Source organism: Leptidea sinapis, chromosome 26 (assembly GCF_905404315.1).
Source record: "Leptidea sinapis chromosome 26, ilLepSina1.1, whole genome shotgun sequence".
In the NCBI taxonomy this organism is placed as follows: Eukaryota; Metazoa; Arthropoda; class Insecta; order Lepidoptera; family Pieridae; genus Leptidea; species Leptidea sinapis.
In genome coordinates this window covers 5574725-5600623 of record NC_066290.1, presented here as the reverse complement: position 1 = coordinate 5600623, position 25899 = coordinate 5574725, and the positions used below count along the sequence as shown (strand labels likewise).

The window sequence follows — 25899 nt, the reverse complement described above, 5'->3', positions numbered from 1 at the left end:
TGAAATGTGACGAATTTGTGACAAACACTCTAGCATGTAACTCTAAAATAAATATATTTCTTTTTAAGTATCACCCGACCACTTCCTATAGTCAATAAATGAAACATTCAACAGAATCTCCTTTAGATGTGAGCAAAATGATAATATGATAAATGTCTACAGTGTAGACATTTCCCTTCCCATGGACTTATCAACCTTTCGGTTATAAAGATCTACATCCCATTTGCGCCAAGACACTACGACTCCGCCACCAATTGAGGGGCACTGATAACCAGTGAGCTCCCCTCCCCCATAGCACCCGTGTCGGTAAAGCTACCTCCACCACGTTTGACGGGTAACCGCCGAGGAACCTTTCGGAACCATCTACTTCAGGTCAATTGAAGACCACCGCGCCCGTTGCTCGGATAACCGAGAGATATAGATAACTGTCTACAGTGTAGACAGTCGAAAGAAGCGATACCTGCGCAGTCGCTCAAACTGACACGTCGACTTATCAGCCTCAACAGACATGACATCCGAATCATGGTGGCCACTCTAACAGGCCACACATCACTAAACATGCAGCGTTTTACAATCGGCGTAACGGACAGTCCTGAGTGCAGAGACTGTCTAGCCGAGAACAAAATCGTCACTCATGTAATCCTGGAATTGGCTGGGGTGTCCAACCAAAGGGCTATAACATTAGTGAATACAAGGTCGCTCCAAGAAGTTTGCGAACACCCCAGGACACATACTGCACGACAAATGGACCCAACTGAGTGGTCACATTTCATTGCAGAAACAGGAGCCCCTTTATCAATAGATTTGAGCATCGCATACGGCTTGAAGACCTGTGCTGAAGTCTTTGAAAACAATAAAAAGTGAAAAAAAATACTAGAATGAAACCCATTAGAAACGCAAGATAATATAACAAAAATGAAAGGAAAATAAATTACGTACGATCCGAGGTCGGGGGAAATGGAAAGGGGGGGTGATTAAGGGTAAAAATCTTCTTGTTCTTCTTCTATGGAAATAAGTCAAATGGCAAAGTTGTAGGTAATAAAAAGATCTACAACTTTTGTATTTACAATTTTTTCATATAACCTCAAAATAAATGTGAAAAAATAAAAAATAAAACAAGTTTTTAGTTTCTTATTTTTATCTTTTCCAAAATATTTTTTTTCACGAAATTTGGTGAACATTTATTTACCTTTTAATGTCCCAAATCCGTTGTAATTTATTAGAATTTAAATATTTATTTTTGAAGTGAAACTTCTTTAGGCGCGACTTGGGGGTAACTTAGAATTTTTTTCTGACGGAAGTAACGCTCAGTAAAAAAGTCTATTGAAACAATTTTTTAAGCCGTTATAATTTAATGGTTTTAAAAACACATTTCAATATGCACAGTAATATTTTTTGTCATAATTTCAGCTTTTTTCAAAAAAATCTGTTTGGTCTAAAGGTCAAAATCTCTACTTTCCGATAGTATAAAAAAAAATATAAATTACAATGGTAAATGTTCAGAAAATTTAAGCCCATCAAAAGGGAATGTTTCATAGAGAATTCATACATGTTATTTCGTAGCAGCAATAATTTGGATTGTTATTCCAAGATTAAACCTTTTTGTCTTCATCTTACCTATGTCACTACAGAATTACTTGACAGGGAGAAAAATTAAGCAATTTAATAGAATAATTAAAAAAAAAAACTCAATTGACTAATCATTTATTTCTTATAAAAGTTGTAATTCACATATACATTGAAATTGGAACAGTTTTACTTACTGTTTGAGACAAACTATTATTAAAATATCGTCGAAATTACTTATTTTGTGCAACAAACAACTAAACTCGCAAAGAAAATTTTTGGAAAATGGCGCCAACTGTAAAAGAATATAAGCGGAGATTTTTTTTTCGTTTTCTTCACCCATTCTGGGTAGGCAAAGGGAACTATGCCCATACACCCAAATCTTCAGTAGATTTTTTTATTGATATATAATGAAAATAAAATTTAATGAGATGAAATGAAAATGAAAAAAAAATGAAAGAATATTTATTTCTGTAACAAAAATGGTACACACATAATAGTAGATGTGACCTTCTATTAAGTGAGAAACACCTGTGCCAGAAGGCTACGCTCTTCGATATCAATTAAAATTAACAGTACCAAAAACTAGGGATCACAAATGAAGTGTAAAAATATAAAAAAATATTATACAAACAGGATGTCTGAGTGTGTGTGTGTGTGTATGTGTATGTATGTGAGTATGTGTGTGTATGAGCATGTGTGCGTGTGTGTGATGTGTTTCATTGTTACTTTTCGTAAAACACGACTTATTGTACTATTAAGAAGGTATAACTAAAATTTACTCCGTGTAGTTAAATAGATCTTCCATTTCCTCATAATTCATGGATTTCAACCAAGTAGTTAAACTTCGTCTACATTCGAAATGAAATGAAACCTAACTTAACTCATTGAATCAAACCATTAAATCTGGTATTGAAACAATTTAGTAGCTTCTTTTTAGAAATATTTTCATGAATCATAAAAACTTCTTTGATTTTTTTTTGTAAAAACTTCGTGGTTGGTTTTTTATTTTTAATAGACATTATTTTGACAGTTGGGAAATAAAAAGCTCGAGTATGTAATAGCCCACATCCCGAACGCTATACGTCCCTGCAATACGCCATTTTTTATGTATTAAAAAATATATAATGGTCGCATAGTTACGATAACCTTGAAATAATAATATCAATGGCTTCGTCACGGAAGTACAGCTTGCAGAGAAAATTACTCAGATATACCATTGTATTTACTGCTTTATAAAATTGAATCTATATTTTAACAACTACTGAAAATACACAATTTATGAATTGAAAAATACATTTATAACATAATAGACTATGAACAATATAAAAACTATATTAATGAAGTTGCAGGATTTATTGAACATTAATATTGATTTTTTTTTTTTTTTCAATAAACCGATCATTATTACGATGAGACGAATGCCAAATGAAAATTCCACCAAATGGAAAAAAGATAACGTCAATGTCGATCGAACGGAATAAGGAAAGTGAGTGCGGGTGATTATTTAAGACTTTAAAAAAACTACGTTTAAAAAAAGCGACTTCAAAAACAAGTACAAAATAACTTAATAGAGATTAAAGTTAATACACCTCTTTTGCATATCTTATATATTTAATATTAATAGAATACTATTATTTGTATGTTATCTATTGATAGTTTAAGTCGGTGCTTTCCCGCTTGGGTTGTTCTGTTCTAGACGAAGCTATCCCGCTCAAAGTCACGCGTGGAGAGTGTAGGACCTGCTATTACATTTGGCTTGGCACCGACTTCAAAACTATCTATAGGTAACATACGAATAAACAAGGTTCAAGAAAAACTAGGTTCTGATTAAAACTAATATTTTTTTAAATAAAATGAAGGATTTATTGCCTCTTAAATTGTTGACCTGCAAAGGCTTTGTAACGTCGGGTGAAATATATACTCAAACTGTAACTTAACGCAAGACCTGATGTAACAATATGTATAAGTCGTGTTAATTAAAAAAGTAATAATTAATTTTATTCTCACACAAATATTTTTTGGTTAATATCTGTTTTGTTGACCATACCTAACCGGTTCATTTTAACACCCGTGAAGTAACAATATGGCGACAAATCAGTCCTATTGTTATTTAAATCGCATAGTACACATAATATATAAATAAGATTTAAAGAACTCGTTAAATACTATTAAATACATAGAGAGTTAGGCTCCACGTTCGCTCTGCCTGTAATAAATAAAGTTGAGTGTGACAAAGAAGACGTAAATGGTTTCGTAAATCGTACCTATAATAAATTTACTGTGATATATACTTTTATGACCGATTAGTATGTTTGTATCTTCGAATTGTAAATAGCGACAGCGCTATTGTATTCAAATCAGGAATCCATAAATATGAGGAGGTAGTAATATATATTACGCGACACATTTGGCGAGTAAGCGAATCACAGGACGACAATGGACAACTCAAAATCTCTACTCCATGTCGCTGATTCGCTCCAAGCAGCTGTGATTGAAAAATTCCAAGTTGAATTTCGCCCAGCTCCGTGTCAGTGGAAACGCGCCCTTATACTTGAGGTTGCGTGTATAATTTATACATGCTTGTCTATCCGTATGTACCTTGCATTGAGTTATTCTATAGACAATAATATAATCATCAGTCCCACACTACATACAATATATCTCACATTCACGAAAATTATCAATAAATAAATTCTACTTAATCGACAATCGACAAGCAACCCATAGTATCTGGGCGACTACTATATATTATGTGCATAACTCATAAGTTATACTCCGGACTGGCCAACAAACGCCCCTCACCTCCAGCCATCCCCCGAAGAGTGCGATAGTGACAAATGCAGCTGAGACCGATTTTACCTACAAAATTTTGACTAAATAGAGGTTTCGTATTCTACTTCGTATTTTCGTATTCCCCTGTTTTCCTCTAGAATATTAAACCTACCAAAAAAATTTTAATACAATATTTTCGGGAAGAATGTGTATATGTCGGTACGTTTTCTTTTTTTCTTAAAATCCTTTCAAAATTCTTACGTACTCGTCTGAACAGGGCGGTATAAAAATGGCATTTTCTACAATGTTTGAAGAGTGATATTTTCTTATGTCGTTAGTTGTTTGAAAAAAACAAAAACATAGCTTTAGCATATCTAGATTTTTTGACAAAAAATTTCCTCTCTAGAAGAATTATCCAGGGAGATAATAGAGGGATACGTTTATATGGAATAACGATGCTAGCGTCCCCTCTTAAGAACCTCATTCAGTGAGTCAAACTTATTTCTAGAGGTCGATATTGTAGAAAATGTCTCAATACATCATCCGTGATAAAGGGTTTTTTGTCACTGTCTTATAAGGACAATACGAACCGAAATACGTTATTCACGTTTAGATATAATATTCTTGAGTCCTATTACTAAAATCGACATAAGAATTTTCGGTTGACGTAACGTACATTTTCCTACTACGAAAGTGTTTCGGATACGAATATCGACATCGACAAAATCTGTACTACGAAGTTCGTGATTACAGATTTTGTCTTTCACTTACCTTATTCCCAAATTCACTTGATATTTACTTTTTCGTTGATTGACATTATAATGATCTCCTCACTTTTGACGATATAGCCTCATAGGTTTCGTTTAAGATAAAAAAATATTTATTTTATTATAAAAATGGCACGTTTTTTACTGTACAAAGAGGTCTTCGTGTACAAAGAAACTCTTGAAACAGCATAACGACGTCGTCTTCGGCAATATTTATTTAATAAACAAATTCAATCCCAATGGGTAATTCGTTTAAAATTATCGCCTTAATCAAAAGTTTATTGGTAACCAATTTGCAAAAAGATCATCCTAATAATGCCTCCTAATAAAAAAGTGAGAGGGATTTAAAATCTATACTAATATTATAAAGCTGCAGTGTTTGTTTGTTTGAACGCGCTAATCTCTGGTACTACTGGTCCGATTTGAATGATTATTTCAGTGTTGGGTAGTCCATTTATCGAGGAAGGCTATAGGCTATTTTTTTTTTTTCAAAATTAGGGATCCGTAATAAAATTGCTATTTTGTAACACAAGGTGTAAAATCGAAAACCTATTTTTGCGTGCGCTGCAAAAACTATTGACAATAGAACAAAATGATGTACAGGCTATAATATAGGCAATATTTTACTACTTATAAAACTATCGCGTGAATTATACTTTATATGGCAAAACAACGTTTGCCGGGTCAGCTAGTGAATTTAATAAAAAGAAAAAAAACATTTTTATATGGTTTATAACCTTCTTCCACTGCTGCACTGTTTTTACAGCACCTCTGAGGCTATTAAAATATCCCACAGTCTTTTTAATTTAATACGCCCTTCTACGCTTTGTATAAGGCCACGGGATAACGTTTTCATCATGTCATGAAATCCATTAGAGTTTCGATTTGAGTACCCGGGACAATAGTTTAAATATTATGTATCTGAAATCAACATGTTGGCATGTTTTTTGTCATATAATATTAATAATTAAATAATGCTTACTAACATAAAACTTAACTAACTAAAAAAACTACGTTCAAAAACACCGACTTCAAAAACTGAAAAGTATCAAATAATTAAGATTTTAATTTATATGTACTACTTATTGATAGGTTTTAAGGTGTATTAAATTAAATTTTTAGTTATTTGATACTTTTTTTTTATTTTTAGTATCAGTTAATAATTATAATATATAATTAACCTGAAAGCATACGGCCACAGCACGTTTAAGGGATTAATCCCAGCCTATATCTAATTGCATATACGCTCATTTCGTCAATTATAGGATAAACAGGATTAATCTTTTTATATCATTTTAGCTGACTGTTTATTGTGTATGTGTACGGTCAATTCACAATTCTATTAATAAATCGCTAGGCGTTGAACTCGCGCCGTCCCTGCCCCTTGCTACTTCTCTATCGTCTTCCCGCCACTAGTGGATTGGATTCCTTCCTTGATAAACTTTATGGATATAGGGCACGCAGTAATTTTATGGTGTTTCTAAGTTTTTCTTCATCGTTCATAATGCATAATTTTTAGATATAGGTAATAATTATGTTATTTTCGAGTACAAAATAAAGTTATGCATATTTACGTAAACGTATATTACATACCTGGAATAGTTATGAAACCGTGAATATATATCCCGACTGTTTTGGTGATTAACAACTAGTGGAGTATACCACTAGATGTTAAGGCAAACAAGGTGTTTTTAGACAAGTTTTGTGATGAAAATATAGCATTTGGAGCTATGAACACTACTTAAACAAGTTACAAATATCCTTAAGTCTTATTTGTAGGCTGCTTTGTTGCTAATGCTTGCTGTTGGTTATAGTTAACACTCCAGAGCCATTTTTAACTACCACTTTTCTTTGCACTAATACAAGTTCATTGAAACATTGACCTGGTGATTCAATTCTACAGCGCGTTCATATTCGCTCAATATTAAAAGCCTACATTTTCACCTAATTAGTGCACCGATTTCGTTTTTTGTGTATCGTCAGCAGATGCGATTAGAAGTATATAGCTGCATTTAAATCATATATTATGCAAAGTACAAACTGTATATTATACTCTGCTAAATCTGACCAATCTCACTCACCTCTCGTCCTTTACTGGCAAGGTCCAGATCAACTCTGTACTGATTGGGGTCGAGCAGCAGCCGGAATGTTCTGGAGTCTCCATCGAGCTCGGGCTTCGGTTCAGGACCTTCCTCGATGACCCGCCCCGAGGCATCCAGCATACCCTCCACTTCACATCCACGCACGTATACTATACCCGCCTGCTCCACCATGCTCTTTTTGTAGTCGTATTTTGTACCTGCAATTAATTGCATTGTTTAAATATCCATTTCTTCACGAAAATTGCCATCGTATTGATGTGATAACCGACGCAATAAGTTTGTAGGAAAATAAACCATCTTGGAAACAAAACAAGGGTCAAAACTGAGTGAGGGAATAGTGTGCTGTACGCCACACTCGAGTTTCCGATAACTGTCCCCATATGACTATTTTAATTTTGGAAGGTTAAAAGTATTTCGTACAAATCGAGCAGATACAAATTATGAAATTTACCCAATTATTAATACCTTGTTAATTTATATTTTATAGGGCTAATACTATAAAATCATTATAGTCAAAAGCTACAATATTAAAGTATCTACTTACACTGGTTTAGTAATATTTAAAAAAGTATATCTCGGAGGATTTTAAGTGAAACATAATACATTGCTTAAACTTTGAGTTTATATTTTAGATTGGTTTGCTGTGAATATATATTTTTTTTTTGTTTATTTATACCTATAATATCATACAAGCGTTATTTTTTCTTTACAAGTACAAAATCCTGAAAGGAAAATTGAAACCAAGCTCGTCCTTGTTCGTGAAGACGATCATATTCTTTTGTTTTCAATAGCCCGTACGCTTATTTGCCCACCACACCTATAAAATTTAATTAACAAAAGCTTTACAGCAGAGACTATTTAACGTTAGCTCTCCTTACCTAATTAGGTTGCCTGTAGAATAAAGAAAATAGTCATGTTGAGTTTTTACCTATTCCCTGTGAGGGACGAACTGTAACCAGGAAGCAGACATCGTGCTTTCTCAGATTCTCCCATTCTTGCTTGATTTCTCTCCTCACACTGAGAGTGACTGTGACGTCAGCACGTACCCTCGAAGGTGCCTTCTCTCCAATATTCGGCTTTGCGACTTCGACTACTGCGAAGCTCTGTATGGGATGTGCCATACGAGCCCAGCCCCCGAAATAGACGCTTCCATCTTCTGCTTTCCTGGTACAAAAATTTTAATCTGATTAAAAAAGTCCATTGTTAAACAAAATAATGCAAAAAAAAATCATGCTTAGTTTTAGAATCACATGAGCGTTTAAGAAACTCAATGGCATATCGTCCTGGAAACACCGTACAAGGAAGTTTATTCTATAGATTTTAAATATATGGAATCCGCTCTGTGGAGGAACGCAATTAATCCAGTTGGTGAGGATTTTTTTATATACAAAAGGAGGCAAACGGGCAAGAGGCTCACGGGATGGGGAGAGATGAGGCAACCGCCCATGGACATCCGTAACAACAGGTGTCAAGAGATGTGTTGGTGGTCTTTGGGGGAGTATGCTCTTTTCTTGAAGTTCCCTAACTCGTATTGATTGGGGATAACAGCAGCCGGTAATTAATTCCATAAATTAGCTGTGCGAGGCAAGAAAGGTCTTTGCAATACGCGCGATTGTGGAATGCCAGACGTCAACGTGATGCGGGAGCTATTTTGCATTATGATGTAATGTGCGGTGGTGGAATTCGGCCGTTGATTTAATATGTTTATGAAGTGCGAATGTGCGATGTTGAAATTCGGGGACGAGAATCAGATCAAACAGTTCTTCTCTGTACTCCTACTGTTCTATTAATAAACGCAGTGTAAATTTACTCCAAGTTTAAAATTACTTCTCCCTGTCATGTAATACTGTAGTGACAAAGGTAAGATAAAGACAAAAAGCTTTAAACTTGGAGTAACTTTACACTACGTTCATTAATAAGACAGCTAGCGATAAAGGATCTGCATTAGACATAATCCTGGTATATGTCTCTTGCTTCTTCTATTCGCATAAACAAGTGAAGTTCCATCATAAATATCCTCGAGATAATATATAGAGATAAGAGCAGAGTTATTATTACAACCGAGGCTTGAAAATGGAAAAAAACTTTTAGACGGTTAACCTATTACATATTGATGATAGTAATGTTACACTGCATGGAAGTAGGTTATATCGAGCTCAGAAACATTAAAAATTCGGAATACAATTTACACTTTATCAAGCCGCTAACGATATTATGTGTAATTCTAATAATAAACAGGTTAAACACGTCACACGTGAACGAAATATTCGCGTTGAGACCAATGACCTGATTTTTTATCTGATGCAAAAGTTCTTACGTAAACAAAGTTTGGCACGAATATTTTAGCAGATTTTCCTTATTTTGTTTTTTTTTTTTAAATTGATCTTCAACTTCTAAAGCCGACATAGTAACCGAGACTGTGTCGTATTGTAAGATTAACCTTGGAAACAGTTATTGGTCGACTAGCGATATAGAAATATCACACTTTTAGGACACAAAAAAATGGAACTTCCTTAACTTCGGTGAATAATAATAATTTTATTGCTTTATTGTAACTGTGAATGTTTAGCCAAGAAATAATCGCACAATATTTTTTAAATTCGTGCAAGGAAGGAAAAGTGGCGCAAAATCATTTTGAAAGAACTCTGTGTCTCACGTGGAATGTATATGTCATTTTTACAAACTGTTGTTAAGATAGCTTTGTTTATTGAATCCCTCGTTAATTCGCGGTCGGTAAGGTATAATTGTTTATTAAGTGCGTCCTAATCATAACCGCTTATTTTACCACTATCGAAAAATAATGCTTAAATACCCGATGAAAACTTTATAGATGCAACAAATATTCAATGGTTTCATGAAATACCTCTGAGTAAACACTTATAATATGAAAAAAAAAACTCATTGTGAAAAATAACGATCTTTTGATAAAGGTACAACTTGAACTTAGTGTTTTATTTTTATTTGTAGTTAATGAAAGTATTTAGTTACCATGGTGCAAGTCGATATACGGCGTCTTCTATGTCTTGGCGAATTTCATCTGAGAGCATAAAAATTAATATTAGACATATTATAGAATTATTATGAATAATAATAAGTAAAATAAACAACTAGACTCACAATCACGCTCAAAAATTATCTGAAGCAAAACTCTGCCCACGTATCTATTAGGTAGGATTTTCGTTCAGATGTGTTTCGACCGCGCTTTGAATGCAACGCCACGCAATGACAAAGTGTTCAGTGAAAAACTGTCCAAATAATAACATAATATACAAAAATAAAAAGGGTGGATTGTCGTATTTCAGGTAAGTGCCGTTTTAAATATAAAAATAATCACATTTCAATTGCTGAAACAAAATACATCGCCGAAAAGAGACGGACGTCTGTTATATTGTTGCGTAGCAACCCTTCGAAGTATATGACGAGAGTTGTCAAACTTCAAGACATTGTTAATTTCAACAGCTCCGTCAGCATTACTCGTAGCTCAGCGGAAAAGTGTTTACTTTAGACGCTGTAGACCCGGGTTCGATACACCTACCAGTGTATGGATTTTTTTGGGTTTTGTGAAGTTAAAAGAAATTTCTAGTTAGTTCAGGATCAAATCGAACAGAAAAAAAGGGATGGAAAATGTGTAAGCAGGATAAAAATGGTTAAAAGAATTTTCTAATACAATTTAAATTTAAAGAATGGGAGAATCATTTTGAAAATAGAACGGATCCGGGGGTATATAAGCCGTACTAAGCGTGGCCTACGGCAGTTCTAGTTCTGACTCGAAAGTGTAAAGAAGAAGAAGAAGAAAAGAAGAGGTAGTGAGAAGTGGAAGTGTTCCAAGAGGAAGAAGATAGAAGAGACTTAGTGTTCGGTGCGGTGTGACGCGTTGAAGGTACCGCCGCCCACAAGAGAAACAGCGGCAGACCGGCGAAGTGCAAGTTCAGAAAAAGTGAACGCAAATAAAGACTCGTTCCTATAAGCGGAGTATCATTTCCAATCCCTGACCCACTCCCGTGTCAATTGGTGTCAGAAGTGGGATTGGAAAGATGCCATTAGTGCCCAGGAACGAGAAGGGAGTGACCACGCGAGCGGGAGCAGCTGCAGCGGCAGAGGACGAGTCACAACAAGCATCCGGCTCTGGACTCAGTGCGACCGTGTCAGCACCGCAGGCTCCTGCCGTAGACATCAGCGCGCTCATGCAGCAGATGGCCGCCATGATGCAAGAGGAAGCACGCCGACAGGAGGAGGAGCTGCGGAGCTTGCAAGAGGAACAAGCGCGCCGACAGGAGGAGCCAGTGCGCCGACAGGAGGAGCCAGTGCGCCGACAGGAAGAGCAAACGCGCCGACAGGAGGAGCAAGCGCGCCGACAGGAGGAGCAAGCGCGCCGACAGGAGGAGCAAGCGCGCCGACAGGAGGAGCAAGCGCGCCGACAGGAGGAGCAGCTGCGGGGCTTGCAAGAGGAACAAGCGCTCCGACAGGAGGAGCAAGTGCGTCGACAGGAGGAGCAGCTGCGAGCCTTGCAGGAAGAGCAAGCACGTCGACAGGAGGAGCAGCTGCGAGGTCTACATGAAGGCCTCTCCAAGGAAATTTTATCCGTGGTGCAGAAAAACTCCGCCCGGATTGACACTGTAGAAAAGGAGATCGCCAGGATTGACACTGTAGAAAAGGAGATCGCCCGGATTGACACTGTGGAAAGGAAGATGGGGGAGATGGAAGCAACTATTCATCAGCTCAATAGGAAGGTCGTGTGTGGGGGTCCTTCAGCCAACCCAGGAGTCACCTGCGGAATCACATCGACCAGAAGTTTGAAAGTACCCCCCTACGACGGCAAGTCTTCCTGGGCCGCCTTCAAGCTACAATTAGAGACGGTCAGAAGAGCAAGTGGTTGGAGTGACCAAGAAGCACACTCTGCCCTCACACTAGCGCTCCGTGATGAAGCACTCGGCGCTGGGAAGGAGGAAGTAACCTATACGGACCTTCTTAACGCGTTGGAGGCACGTTATGGCGATAAACACCTTGAGCATGTGTATCGGGCGCAGCTTAAGGACCGCAGTCAAAGGGCCAACGAAACTCTGCAGCAGTGGTCCCTCGAAGCTGAGAAGCTAGTGCGAAAAGCATATCAGTCGCCGCCAACTGCAATAGAAGAAATGTTGCTCCAAGTGTTCATCGATGGAATACGGGACGTCGAAGTAAGAGCAGCCGTTCGACTGAGTCATCATACTAGCTTGAAGGAAGCGGTGGCACATGCGTTGGAAGTGGAAGCAGTTCGCCACGATTCTCGGGGGTTGTGACTCCGCAAAATTGTACCAGCAGATTCCAGCCGAAGGCAAGCATATAGCCCAGTATGCTATGGGTGTGGGGAGCGAGGACACATTAGGAGCACTTGCCCCAGGCGTGAGAGCATAACGCAAGGTAGGAAGGATGCGGCGGTCTCAACATCACCGCTGGAGCAGCAGGAAAACTAGAAAAGGCCAGGGCAGTGGGGTGGGCGCTGGCTGGTAGAAGCAAAGCCCCAAGGATCTTCGTTAAGCAGACATGTGACGGAAACACTTTAGTTATAGAGGGAATGATAAATGGAAAATCTTGCCGTTTCACTTTGGATACGGGAGCCTCACGTACAGTCGTTAGCCAAAGAAGACTAGAGAGCATCGGAAGACGACATATGCGAGAAAATGCAAACTTAACACTCACAACAGCTACCGGCCAGCGCATACCAGTCCAGGGAGAGAAGATCGTGGCCATGAAAATCGGTAATACGTTGTACTGGCAAAAAGTGGTAATCGCAGATATCACAGATGACTGCATCATTGGGTTGGATTTTCTTCGCAATCATCAGTGTACGATTAACATGAAACATGGTGTATTGAAGCATGGAGGTGAAGAAATTCCAATAAAAGGTGGAACTTTTCGGAAAGTGTTGTGCTTACGAGACACTACTTTAAATCCGAGATCGCAGACCCTAGTCCCGGTAGTCCTGCCAAGAGATGACAGAGGAAGACCTTGTAAATGCGCTTTAATAGAAAGAGATACATCGGACACGAAATGGATCCCAGCCAGGACTGTTGTGGGAAACTCCCAAATTGCGATGGTTCCCGTGTTTAATCCTCATGAGGACAAGCAAATCATTAGGAAAAGAACAGTGATAGGAGGTTGTGAGGAGATAGCTTGGTTAAGAAAGTGTGAAGAAGGGAGGAAGACCGTAGCTGCAAGCCAGGATGTGAACATACAGAAACTTCTGGATGGCTGTAAGGACAATCTTACCAAGCTACAGTAAATAAAAGCGAGAAATTTCCTGCTACGCTACGCCGGGATATTCTCGAAGAACGACGGGGACATCGGAAGAACTGGTTTGGTGAAACACAAGATCGACACAGGAGACACTGTTCCGATAAGGCAAAGACCAAGACGTATTCCGTTTGCACGTGAACAAGAAGTGGAAGACATGATTCGGGATATGAAAGAAAATGGTGTGATAGAACCGTCATCGAGTCCATGGTGTTCTCCAGTGGTTCTGGTGAAGAAGAAGGATGGATCAACTAGATTTTGTGTGGACTATCGGCGTTTGAACGATGTAACTAAGAAAGACAGTTATCCATTGCCAAGAATCGATGACACATTAGATTCACTTTGTGGCATGACGTGGTTCTCTACTCTTGATTTGAAAAGTGGCTACTGAAACCTGCCTTGTCTACTTGGATGACATAATCATTATGGGACGAAGTTTTGAAGATCATCTTAAGAAGCTCGAAAAAGTCTTCACAAAACTGCAGGGTACCAACTTGAAGTTGAGTCCAAAGAAATGTTCCTTCTTTCAACGTCAGGTGAATTACTTGGGGCACGTTATCTCGGAGCAAGGCGTTGCGACGGATCCTGCCAAGATAAGTGCTGTCAAAGACTGGCCGACGCCGACAGAAAAGACACATGTGAGAGCATTTCTAGGACTATGCTCTTATTATCGACGCTTTGTGAAAGAGTTTTCCGATGTTGCTACGCCCTTACATCGACTGACGGAGGAGAAAAGAGCCTTTTCCTGGGATGAAGAATGCGAACAAGCTTTCTTAGAGTTGAAGAAAAGACTATGTGAATCACCTATCCTCGGATATCCTGACACAGAGGGAAGATTCATAGTGGATGCTGATGCTAGCAACACTGGAATTGGTGGAGTACTATCTCAGAAGAGAGGAGATCAAGAAGTTGTAATTGCATACTTTAGCAAATCTTTATCAAAGCCGGAGAGAAACTACTGTGTAACTCGTAGGGAGTTACTGGCCGTGGTAAAGACATTACAACATTTCAAAAAGTACTTGTTGGGTCGCAAATTCCTCGTAAGGACTGATCATGCCGCCTTGAAGTGGTTACTAGAATTCAAGAATCCGGAAGGACAAGTGGCCAGATGGATTGAGCAACTTCAAGAGTATGACTTTGAAATCGAGCATCGAGGAGGAAAAAGTCATGGAAATGCAGATGCGTTATCTAGAAGACCGATGTCCGATGGAATGCAAACATTGCATTCGTCAGGAGGAGAAAGAGAATTTTATGATCCGGCTGATGAATTTATAAAGAGAATTTATTGAGAACTGGAGCAACGATGCAATGAGGAGAGCTCAGGAAAATGATAAGGATCTTCAACCACTTTTACATTGGCTAGCAAGTGGATCACTTAAACCAAAATGGTCTTAAGTGGCTAGACACAGTACGGCTACCAAGAGTCTCTGGGCACAATGGAACAGTTTAGTGATGCATGACGGGTTGCTCTGCCGTAAATGGGAAACCCCGCAAGGAAAGGATTGCCATCTGCAACTGGTCGTTCCCAGGGAGAAGGTGAACGAGATCCTGAGAGCTTATCACGATGGTTCTTCAGGTGGACATTTGGGAATAAGAAGAACTCTCACAAAAATTAAAGAACGATTTTACTGGTTGCAAGAGTTGTGCTGCTTTCAAAGGACCTCAGACCAGAAGCAGAGGAGCTATGAAGTTGTACAATGTTGGGGCTCCGTGGGAAAGAGTAACTCTGGATATGGCTGGACCGTTCCCAGTCACCAAATCTGGAAACCGTTACATAATGGTGGTGATGGATTATTTCACGAAGTGGCCGGAAGCATTTGCTCTACCGAATCAAGAAGCAATTACCGTTGCGACGAAGCTGGTGAATGAAGTTTTCTGCAGATTCAGTGTGCCTTTGGAGTTGCACAGTGACCAAGGGCGGAACTTCGAATCACAAGTATTTCAAGAAGTTTGCAAGATCTTGGGAATCCATAAGACCAGAACTACGCCATATCATCCACAGTCGGACGGGATGGTGGAGAGGTTTAACCAAACATTGGAGCGACATCTGGCATAAGTAGTGGACAGTCATCAGGATAACTGGGATGAGTACATTCCACTGTTTCTTATGTCGTATAGAAACGCAACACACGAGACGACAACGGTGACTCCTGCGTACGCCAATTTTGGAAGGGAATTGAAATTGCCAGCTGATTTACTCTCAGGCTGTCCACCGGATACTCCGAAAAGTATAACAGAATATGTGGATGAGTTACGGAAAAAGATGGTTGACATGTACGAGGAAATTAGAACAACTGGGCTTAAGGCAAGTGAACGGATGAAGACCCGCTACGATCGAAGAGCTAATATTCCTGGTTTTGAAGAGGGAACCCTGATTTGGTTACACAATCCTGTAAAGCGAAAGGGGAAGTCTCCGAAGCTCCAACCAAGTTGGGAGGGACCATACAAAGTAATCACAAGGATAAATGATGTGACTCTCAGGATCCAGCGTACCCCTCGAAGCCCCCCGAAAATCGTACATGTCGATCGGGTGGCTAAGTACTACGGAAGCAACGATGACCGGGACGATCATGTCTTGGGAGGGGGCAGTGTTGCGTAGCAACCCTTCGAAGTATATGACCAGAGTTGTCAAACTTCAAGACATTGTTAATTTCAACAGCTCCGTCAGCATTACTCGTAGCTCAGCGGAAAAGTGTTTACTTTAGACGCTGTAGACCCGGGTTCGATACACCTACCAGTGTATGGATTTTTTTGGGTTTTGTGAAGTTAAAGGAAATTTCTAGTTAGTTCAGGATCAAATCGAACAGAAAAAAAGGGATGGAAAATGTGTAAGCAGGATAAAAATGGTTAAAAGAATTTTCTAGTACAATTTAAATTTAAAGAATGGGAGAATCATTTTGAAAATAGAACGGATCCGGGGGTATATAAGCCGTACTAAGCGTGGCCTACGGCAGGTCTAGTTCTGACTCGAAAGTGTAAAGAAGAAGAAGAAGAAGAAAAGAAGGAGTAGTGAAAAGTGGAAGTTATCCAAGAGGAAGAAGATAGAAGAGACTTAGTGTTTGGTGCGGTGTGACGCGTTGAAGGTACCGCCGCCCACAAGAGAAACAGCGGCAGACCGGCGAAGTGCAAGTTCAGAAAAAGTGAACGCAAATAAATACTCGTTCCTATAAGCGGAGTATTATTTCCAATCCCTGACCCACTCCCGTGTCAATATGTTTATTTTTATGTTTGGTTATAACTCTCATAATATTAGAAATAAGGACCTAATTAAAAATATAGAAAAATTAATTAATATTTCCAATAACACAAAATCTAAAGCGATGATGTGTACATTTCCATACTCCTCGGATTTGACACAGGAGCAAAAAATATATAAAAATATTTAAATTAAATACAACTTTGTATAATGCGACATTCCACAACAATGAAAATTTAATTTTATTTGACACAAATAAATTCATTAACTATAAACTGAAAATAACCAATGGTAACCTATACCTACCATTTAGAGTTAAGCGACAGCTGGCTACTTTAGTAGCTTATAGTCTTAGTCAACAAACTACTTCCTCTGTGGTATTATTAAATAAACATGCCTCTATTGGGCAAAATTGTAAAATAATCGACATACAAGCCTCTATTGGGGAATGTATTAGTACTAATGTACAAAAATATAACAATGAAGATTTTTCTTCAATTAATTTAAATTAAGTTATTTGACAAGGGAGGACAACTCTTGCAATATCATACAAAATAGGCAACATTCACCAAATATAAATGTTACTGCTATAGATAATCATAATATAAAGCTCATAAATATTGTTCACCAGAATATACAAGGTATCTCAAGCAAGGAATTAGAAATTGAACTGTTTTTGAGCTGCTGTAATATAGATATATTATGTATTACAGAACATTGGCGTAAGAGTCATCAGCTCCAGTTTAGTTTTAGAGAACATAAAGTAGTCAGTTCGTTTTGTAGAAGTAGGGCAATACATGGAGGTTCCCTAATTATTATTAATAATAGATTAAAATGTAAAAATAGAAGAGATATTGTTAATCTCTCTATAGAACAACCAATTGAGATAGCTTGTATAGAACTAGAGCAATTTATTATTGCAAGTGTATACCGGCCCCCCCACTGCATCATATGAACAATTCCAACATAGAATGGAGGAGGTACTATCAAAATTTAGCAAAACCAGCAAGTCAATTATAGTGTGTGGAGATTTTAATATAAACTTGCTTGAACCTTCGGCCAATTGTACTAGCCTTAAAAATTTATTTCAAAGTTTTAATTTGTTCAATGTATTTTGGGAACCTACTAGAATCACTTCTACAACAGCAACCTGTTTAGATAATATTTTTACAGATATTACTATTACTAGTAAACTCATAATTAATAATCTTCAGTCCGACCATAGTGGGCAACTTATAAAAGTAAATACAAGATTGGACAATGTCAGACCAAAAAAGATGACGATTATACCAGTTACGGGTAGCCCTATTGAGAGGTTTAGAAATAATTTGATAAATACGATACCATTTTTACACTGTGACAGTAAACAACAAACATTGTTTTAATGATTGGGCAACAATGGGTATCCACAAAAGTCGTAAACGCTTATTTGACCTTTATTATGAGAAACATTACAATAATAGTGGAGAATTTAAAATATATGTAAAAAAATACTCCAAGCTCTTTAAAGTAGTTTGTCATGAAGCGAAAACACGTTTCATTCAGATAAAATTAAAAACAGTAATAATAAAGTAAAAGCGACTTGGAGTGTAATTAACAATGAAACTGGTAGATCTAATTGCCGTAACACCTCTATCTGTTTAAATATTAATAATCGCGTTATAAATTCGGAAATAGAAATTGCAAATGAATTTGATAAATACTTCTCCGAAATCCCGATTGTCACGACCAAAGACCTTAACTCTTCGCCAAAAGCAGCATATGATATGCTTAAATTACACGTACCAGTATCTTCCACTGATTTGAAATTTAAGTATGTTACAGGTAGCGATATAATAAAAATCTTCAAATTAATTAACCTAAAAAATACAAAAGACCTATGGGGCCATTCGACTAATATTGTAAAATACATACTTGACATTATAGCACCTGAATTAGCAATAATATTTAATGAATGCATAGATGAGGGTGTGTTCCCTGACCTCATGAAATACAGCAAAGTTATACCTTTGTTTAAATCGGGCAGTTCTTTTGACCCTGCTAATTTCAGACCTATTTCAGTGCTGCCTGTTTATAGTAAAATTTTTGAAAAACTTTTGCTTCAACAGCTACAAATGCATTTTTGTAAATTAATGAACAAAAATCAGTTTGATATCACTAGGGGCTTATCAACAATTAATACGGGTACTACACTCATTGAGAACATCTTTGACGCCTGGGAAGAGTCACAGGATGCATTGGGCATTTGACTCCGTCCACCATGAAACTTTACTCCTAAAACTGAAACATTATGGAGTGAAAAATAGAGCCCTAAATCTGTTAAAATCATATTTAAGCGAAAGAGTTCAGATAGTCGATGTAAATGGCAAACGGTCTTCGGGTAAACCTGTGGGAATAGGTGTTCCACAGGGTTCTATTCTCGGTTCTTTCTTGTTTCTTATATATTAACGATCTACCATTTGTGGTAGATGATAGCCATGAGATTGTATTGTTTGCTGATGATACTTCACTTATTTTTAAAGTGAAGCGACGTGCGGATATTGATGACGAGGTAAGCAATGCACTCTCAAAGATAGTGCGTTGGTTTGAGACGAATAATCTGCACTTAAACAGTAAAGAAACATAATGTTTACGGTTCATAACACCAAACACAGCGGAGGTACAAACCAACGTACTTATAAATGACCAGAGATTGGAACTTGTGGACACTACGGTCTTCTTGGGTATCACGTTAGATAAAAAGCTTCATTGGGGTCCACATATTACCCATCTAGCAGATAGACTCAGCTCTGCGGCATATAGAAAGATTAGAGAGTACACGAATTTTGGGACCGCTAGATTAGTGTACTTTAGTTATTTTCACAGCATCATGACGTACGGTATATTACTATGGGGTCATGCTGCTGACATTGATATAGTGTTTGCACTGCAAAAGAGAGCTGTTCGTGCTATATATCAGCTTGGTTATAGACAGTCTCTCAAAGAAAAATTTAAAGAAATAAATATTATGACTGTTCATTGTCAGTACATTTATGAAAATTTAATATATGTTCACAAAAATCGTCACCTTTTTGCTCTTAATAGTGATTTTCATTATTATAACACTAGAAATAAGGGATTGCTTGTAACTAATTCTAGTAGGCTTCATAAGATACATAATAGCTTTAAGGGTAAATGAATACACTTCTACAATAAAGTCCCAGCCACTGTTCAGGCATTATCTATAAATAAATTTAAATGTTTTATAAAAAAATGGCTCTGTCGTAAATCCTATTACTCCACTGCTGAATATCTAAATGATCGGACAGCCTGGGACTAGATTGTGATTATTTTATAGCGATAGAAATGACTGTACAATATTGTATATTTTTATTGAAAAGAGCGCAAAAAAAATAATGCTGGGAGAGTTTATTGCGCCGCTTCGTCTCTCTCAGAGCGCCATTTGTTTCCGAAGCGGTAGTAGTATCTAGTAGTATAAGAAATGACATCAAAAAGAATTCTAAAGGAATCAATTTTGAGAAAATAAATGCCTTTTATGCCTTTATGCCTTTTTATTTCGCTCCACACACAATGAACTTCTTATGAGCATGAGAGCAAAATAGACTTTGAACATAAGTGCCACGAAATGTGTAAGGTGTTAATTTTAATGAATGTTTTCATGTTATCATGTATAAGATAATGTATACGGTATATAATATACAACGCCGCGCGGACATTTCTCACGACCTTTTAGGAGGGGATTGTGAGTCTAGTTGATTTTTTTGACAATAAGGGACGAGACAAGCAGGACCTTTAGCTAATGGTAATCGATACGCCCCGCCCAGTACAATGCAGCGCCACTCAGGGTTCTTGATAGATCAAGAAATTCACACCGGCACTACAACTGCGCTAGTCACTTTGAGACATACTTTAGGTCTCATTTGCCCAGTAATTTCTCTAGCTACAGCGACCTTCAGAACGAAACAATGCCTACACATTACTGCTTCACGACATAAATAGGCGCCGTTGTGGTACCCATAATCTAGCCCGCATCCTGTGCAAGAGAGCCTCCGACTGGTAATGTTTAACATAATTCTATCATAAATATTGTACGTCAATCGTTCGAACCTATCGTGATTCGAAACCGAGAACCACCCTAGAGCTAACTGGTCTGGGCTGGCACTAGGTTACAAAGTCGTTGGAATAAATTCACAGACTAGCGTAGACACTCACATGTACTCTCTAACCGAAACAGGTTGAAGTTCCTCAGTAGGTAATCGTGTAGCGTCAAGAACTGCAGGTTCAGCTTGGGAAGGGCCAGACAGTTCTCTCCGCTGAAGATCTCGGTGGGCACCACGTTCTCGTCCCATATTATGTCCTCGGTAGGGTACAGTGGCATCGAGTTCAGCTCCTCCAGTTGTGAGATCCGACGCTCGTGTCGTGATATCTGCCAGAAGACAAATAAGTACATTATATAAATACAAACAATAAATACAAGATACTTCATTTCATTTCTTCACACTCACTTTCTAAATTTATTATTTTATTTTAAACAATTTGTTATTTGGTGATCAACCTGAGAGTTGAACAAGGTATACCAAACATAGACGAACCATGCTTACTCTAACGGTTGGCTCAGTTGGAAAGAGCGCTCGGACGGAACGGCTCTGTGTCGTGGATTCGAGTCCCGTGTCGTTAGTAAATTTTGGTTACGAATTTAATTTGTATAAATTATTTTATTTTATTTCTTACTACATATTGTTAATTATTATATTATTGAGGTGATTTAATGTTAATGGCTTTTTGTTAATTTTAATAAAATTAAACTTTTAACTTAATGTTTCAGTTTATAAAAGAGTATTATTGCCTGTGCTGTTGCCAGCTGGTTTGCAATGTTGGTGGTTTTAAATTTTAATTAAAGACAATACATACTAATAATTCTCTTAGGAAATCCTTATCCAAACGATGCCACGGTGTTTCAGCTTCCTTTCCTTCGGGTGGCACTAGGTTCAGATACGTCGCGATGGCTCTTAAGGCTTTATCACTGAAACAATGTTTATTATATTAAGAAACAATCAAATCATGTTGCTTTTTTTCAGCTCGTCCATTCATTTATTTCTTCTTTTTGCCATGCACTTGACAAATAATGAAATAGTAACCGTAGGTGATAGCGCACTTCACAACTACCTAATATAACTATAACTCACAAAGATTTCATCAAATGCATTCTTCATTATTTTTGTCAGGATCTGACATTTGTACCGTTAGCCAAACCCTAGAGCTCGAAACTGAATATAATATAAAGACATAAAATCATGAAGAAGGCCAAGGTTTGATTAAAAAGGTAAGAGGTAAGTGGAAAGAGATCTGCTCGATCAATAGGAAAATTAGGCGTTCCACGGGGTTTTACTTTCGGACCTTTTCTGTTTGTCATTTATATAAAACACACTTTAATTGATTACAATGAGTATGGAATTGTACTGTTTGCTGATGATAAATGAACTATTGTTTAACAAATTTTGACGAACAATACTCTTACAAAAGATTTAAATTAATTTGAAGCTAATAACTATTTAATGGTAAAAAATATGGCAACTGCAAGATTTATGGTGGTACTCGTACATCATATGGTTTATGATAATATGAATCCATAAATTCACTTAGATCTAACTTTTAAAAAATTCAAATTATGAAAGATCCATAAAAATATCAATGAAATTAAGAAATCATGTGAAAGACATGATATTAATACCAGAAAAAAAAAGACAGAACTGTTAATGTTCACTTCAAGTCTACGAACATCCTGAAGACATTGCAAATATCTGTAATGAATGCAATTTTAAAACATATGCTTTGAATTTGATGTGAATCAAACGAAAACTTATATATCGTGTGTGAATTGATTTATCCATTGTACTCAATCAATTGTGTTTTTTATACGGTAGGCTTTTTGTATATCATTTTGCAAAGATCACCTAAAATATTTGTAAAATCAAAAAAGTGGTAATCAGTTCCATGCAACTTCTAATTAAAGCCCAACTTTTCCGAATGGTGAAATGTATAACAATGACACTTATAAATGTTTTTTTTGACCTATATGAATAAATACTTTTGAGTTTGGACTTTGTACTGAGATCAATACAAAATACCCAGCATTTTATTATATGAAAGGGATTGTAGACTTAAACTATTTTTTATTATGATTTTCACCACGCGCACTAGGGCCGTGTTTTCGGTTATTTTGTATCATTAATTCACCTATCTATGCTAGTGTCTGCTAGACACTTTCCATTAATTGATAGTGGCCTAATAACGTTTTAATGAAATCCCATGGTAATTCATATCCTCCCAGATGGCGGTAGACCAACAGGTTTACACCTGCTTACGGCTTACGGCTAGTCCAGTCCCCCAAGATCAGGCAGGTGATCTAAATCTCTTATTTGGATTTATATTAAGCCTGCAGTGGCCAGTGACTTTCTTGCTCTTTTACTCTTTAAAGAGATCACACCTTCAGAGTACATTTTGTAGACCTCTTCCAGAAGTGTCATTGAAGTTCAGTGTCCCTTTATTTTTATCTATTACAGTTCAACAGCCACACTGCCAGAACACGATTACTGGCTAGTGGTCGGTTAGCTTTAGCCATCAAGTAAGCAATCCATTCTTAGCATCCAACTTGTTATGACACTGCTGAATGAGGTTTGCTAAAATAAACAAAAGAGAAGAATTTCTACGATTAGTTTGAGTAGAAACTCATTAAGCGACGTCGTAATAGTTAACTATGTTAAAATAGCTTAAAATCTTACATGCGTTCAGATACTTACGTCAGATTTCCAAAATGTTTTTGCAGGGATTCCCTCGTGTCGACGCTGGCAACATTAGCTAATGCGAACAGTCTCAGGTCGGGAAACTTCGCAAATGCAGCTTTCTGAGTCAAATAATTAATAAATTATATTATAATCAGCTTTTCGATTTGAATGGAACACTAGCTATACTCCTGTGATTCCTTTACTGGTAATAACTAAGAGTTTGTAAGTGACTAGCATATTGGTTTGTGTGTTTCGATAAGCCCAAATTATGGAAGTTTTGATACAATAATTAAGTAATACAACTTGTTGAAAATATAGCGTATTGCCAAGTCTTGCATATCCGTAATAATTGTCAAACTTCATTTTTGCTTATAGTTTTAGTTACTTGGACGGAACGTCTTTTTGAACGCTTAATTCAAATAAGGAGTGCAGGATTCGGTCTTGGTCTGCGAAACTGCCGAAAGATTGTCGTCAGTGATCGACGCATATCCAATTGGAAGTAGGGACCCGTGTGTTGGCAATGTGCAATTAAGATGTTAGCACTCACTGTCGCTACGCAAGATTGCGAGGCTACGGAGATACAGTAGTACAGAGCGTTTATCCTTACAATTTCATAAAGAATAGTAACCGCACGAGGTAAGGCCGTGCGGTTAGGGTGCCGGGTTGATCAAATGAAGTATGACCCTAATTTTCAGCTTTAATTAATTAGACATGGCGTTAACCGACAAGCAAGTGATTAAATATAATAAGTTTTTTTTTTCCAAGAACTGTTTAGCCATTCTTTTTTAGTATTTTTTTTTGACGAATATGAACAATTTTTTGATTTATCTATAGGAAGCATAACCAGGAAGGAAGATAATGTGTCCCCTTTCATCATCATCATCATTTTAGCCGGAAGACGTCCACTGCTGGACAACGCCACCCAAAAATATCGCCATGACGATCGGTACTGCGATGCCCTCATCCAACCTATTCCGGCGATCTTGACCAGATCGCCGGTCCATCTTGTGGAGGCCTACCAACACTACGTTTTCGGGCACGTGGTCACCATTCGAAGACTTTACTACAAGCTATGTGCCCTGCCCACATAAGTACATACATATTCTCCCCTTCACTATAAGTTTAATTTACCTGTAGTGACGTAATTCGGGAGTAGTGCTGCAGTGTCATGTCCCTGTCTGTCATAGGGTCACCGGTCTCATCGCTGATCTCGAAGCGGGCATAGAACTTCAACATCTGGAGAAGCTGAAAAAATCGATACCATTTATTAGATTAAATCTTACTGCTTTCATTCTTGTGAAAATACAATGATTTTTAGTGGTTAATGCGCAAAATTAAGTTTTGTGGGGGTTAAGTTGAATAAGGGACATTCTCCAGAGAGGACTCGCCAGAAGACACGAGTTTGTTTCGGGCGAAGGTTGACGATTTCCAAAAGAGACCTGCATGGCCCGTGAATACTGCATCTCCACTATTGATAATGCATTTTGGAGGCTTACAACATATAATTGATATGCAGTAGAAATAATGTAGGAAAATGTAGGAGGTTGCACACAACCTTGGGCCCGTGAACGTTCACGGGCTTGAGGCTCGAATAATTTCCATCGACAACGACCTGTATGTTAAAACCAGTGAAGAAGCTGGTAATCCACTTGCATTAGCTCTCAAATGAAGGAAGTTTTGAGACGATAATTACGGTAACTATATAATGTATAGTACTTAAGTTATACAACTTGTTCCAAAGAAAATTTAGCGTGTGTATTGCTAAGTCTTAAAATTATAAGTATAATCGTAAAACTCAGTGATGGCTGGCTGATATACAATTATTAATATATACATATTGATATTAGACGCACACGTAAAAATTTTTTTGTAGATAAGTTTATTCATATATTTGTGACAATTGTAACACTGAAGAGACCATCTCAAATCATCGACGATCAAGTCATCTCCGATCGGCTAGATTCTTTGGCGTTGCGTAGAGATGTGGGTTCTCTCTGCATCTTCTACCGCATTTATCACGGGGAGTGCTCAGAGGCGCTGTTCGGGTTGATTCCAGCGGCCGTATTCCACCACCGGACAATACGTGCAAAGGACCACCCGCATCGCTTTGACGTCTGGCATTCCACTACCGCGCGTTTTCAAAGAAATTTCTTTATTGCCTCGCACAGCCACTTTGTGGAATCAATTACCGGCTGCGGTTTTCCCGAACCGATACGATCTCCATAAAAAGAGCATACCTTAATGAGGAGAGTTGAGGCAACTGCCTCAACACCTCTCCCCATCCCGATAGCCTCTTGCCCGTTTGGATAAACGATAATAACGACTCCTTAATAGTTTACACGTAACATCAATATTTAATACAGAATAAATAATGATTAATAGTTTAACAAACTCCTGGTTAAAATTATCTAGCTAATATAACGCGTGTCGGTATC

General features: G+C 37.6%; 1 protein-coding gene across 1 annotated transcript in view; it reads right to left on the bottom strand.

The window, feature by feature from the left end:
• LOC126972525 (RNA helicase aquarius) overlaps nt 1-25899 on the bottom strand; it is a 115112-nt gene that overhangs the window by 33133 nt on the left and 56080 nt on the right. Inside the window, exons 7-13 of the mRNA XM_050819344.1 lie at nt 24596-24709; nt 23480-23583; nt 21591-21702; nt 20892-21105; nt 10199-10247; nt 8139-8374; nt 7190-7407 (exon numbers count right to left, since the gene is read on the bottom strand). Coding sequence (XP_050675301.1) covers nt 7190-7407; nt 8139-8374; nt 10199-10247; nt 20892-21105; nt 21591-21702; nt 23480-23583; nt 24596-24709 — 1047 coding nt within the window. The remainder of the gene's footprint in view (nt 1-7189; nt 7408-8138; nt 8375-10198; nt 10248-20891; nt 21106-21590; nt 21703-23479; nt 23584-24595; nt 24710-25899) is intronic.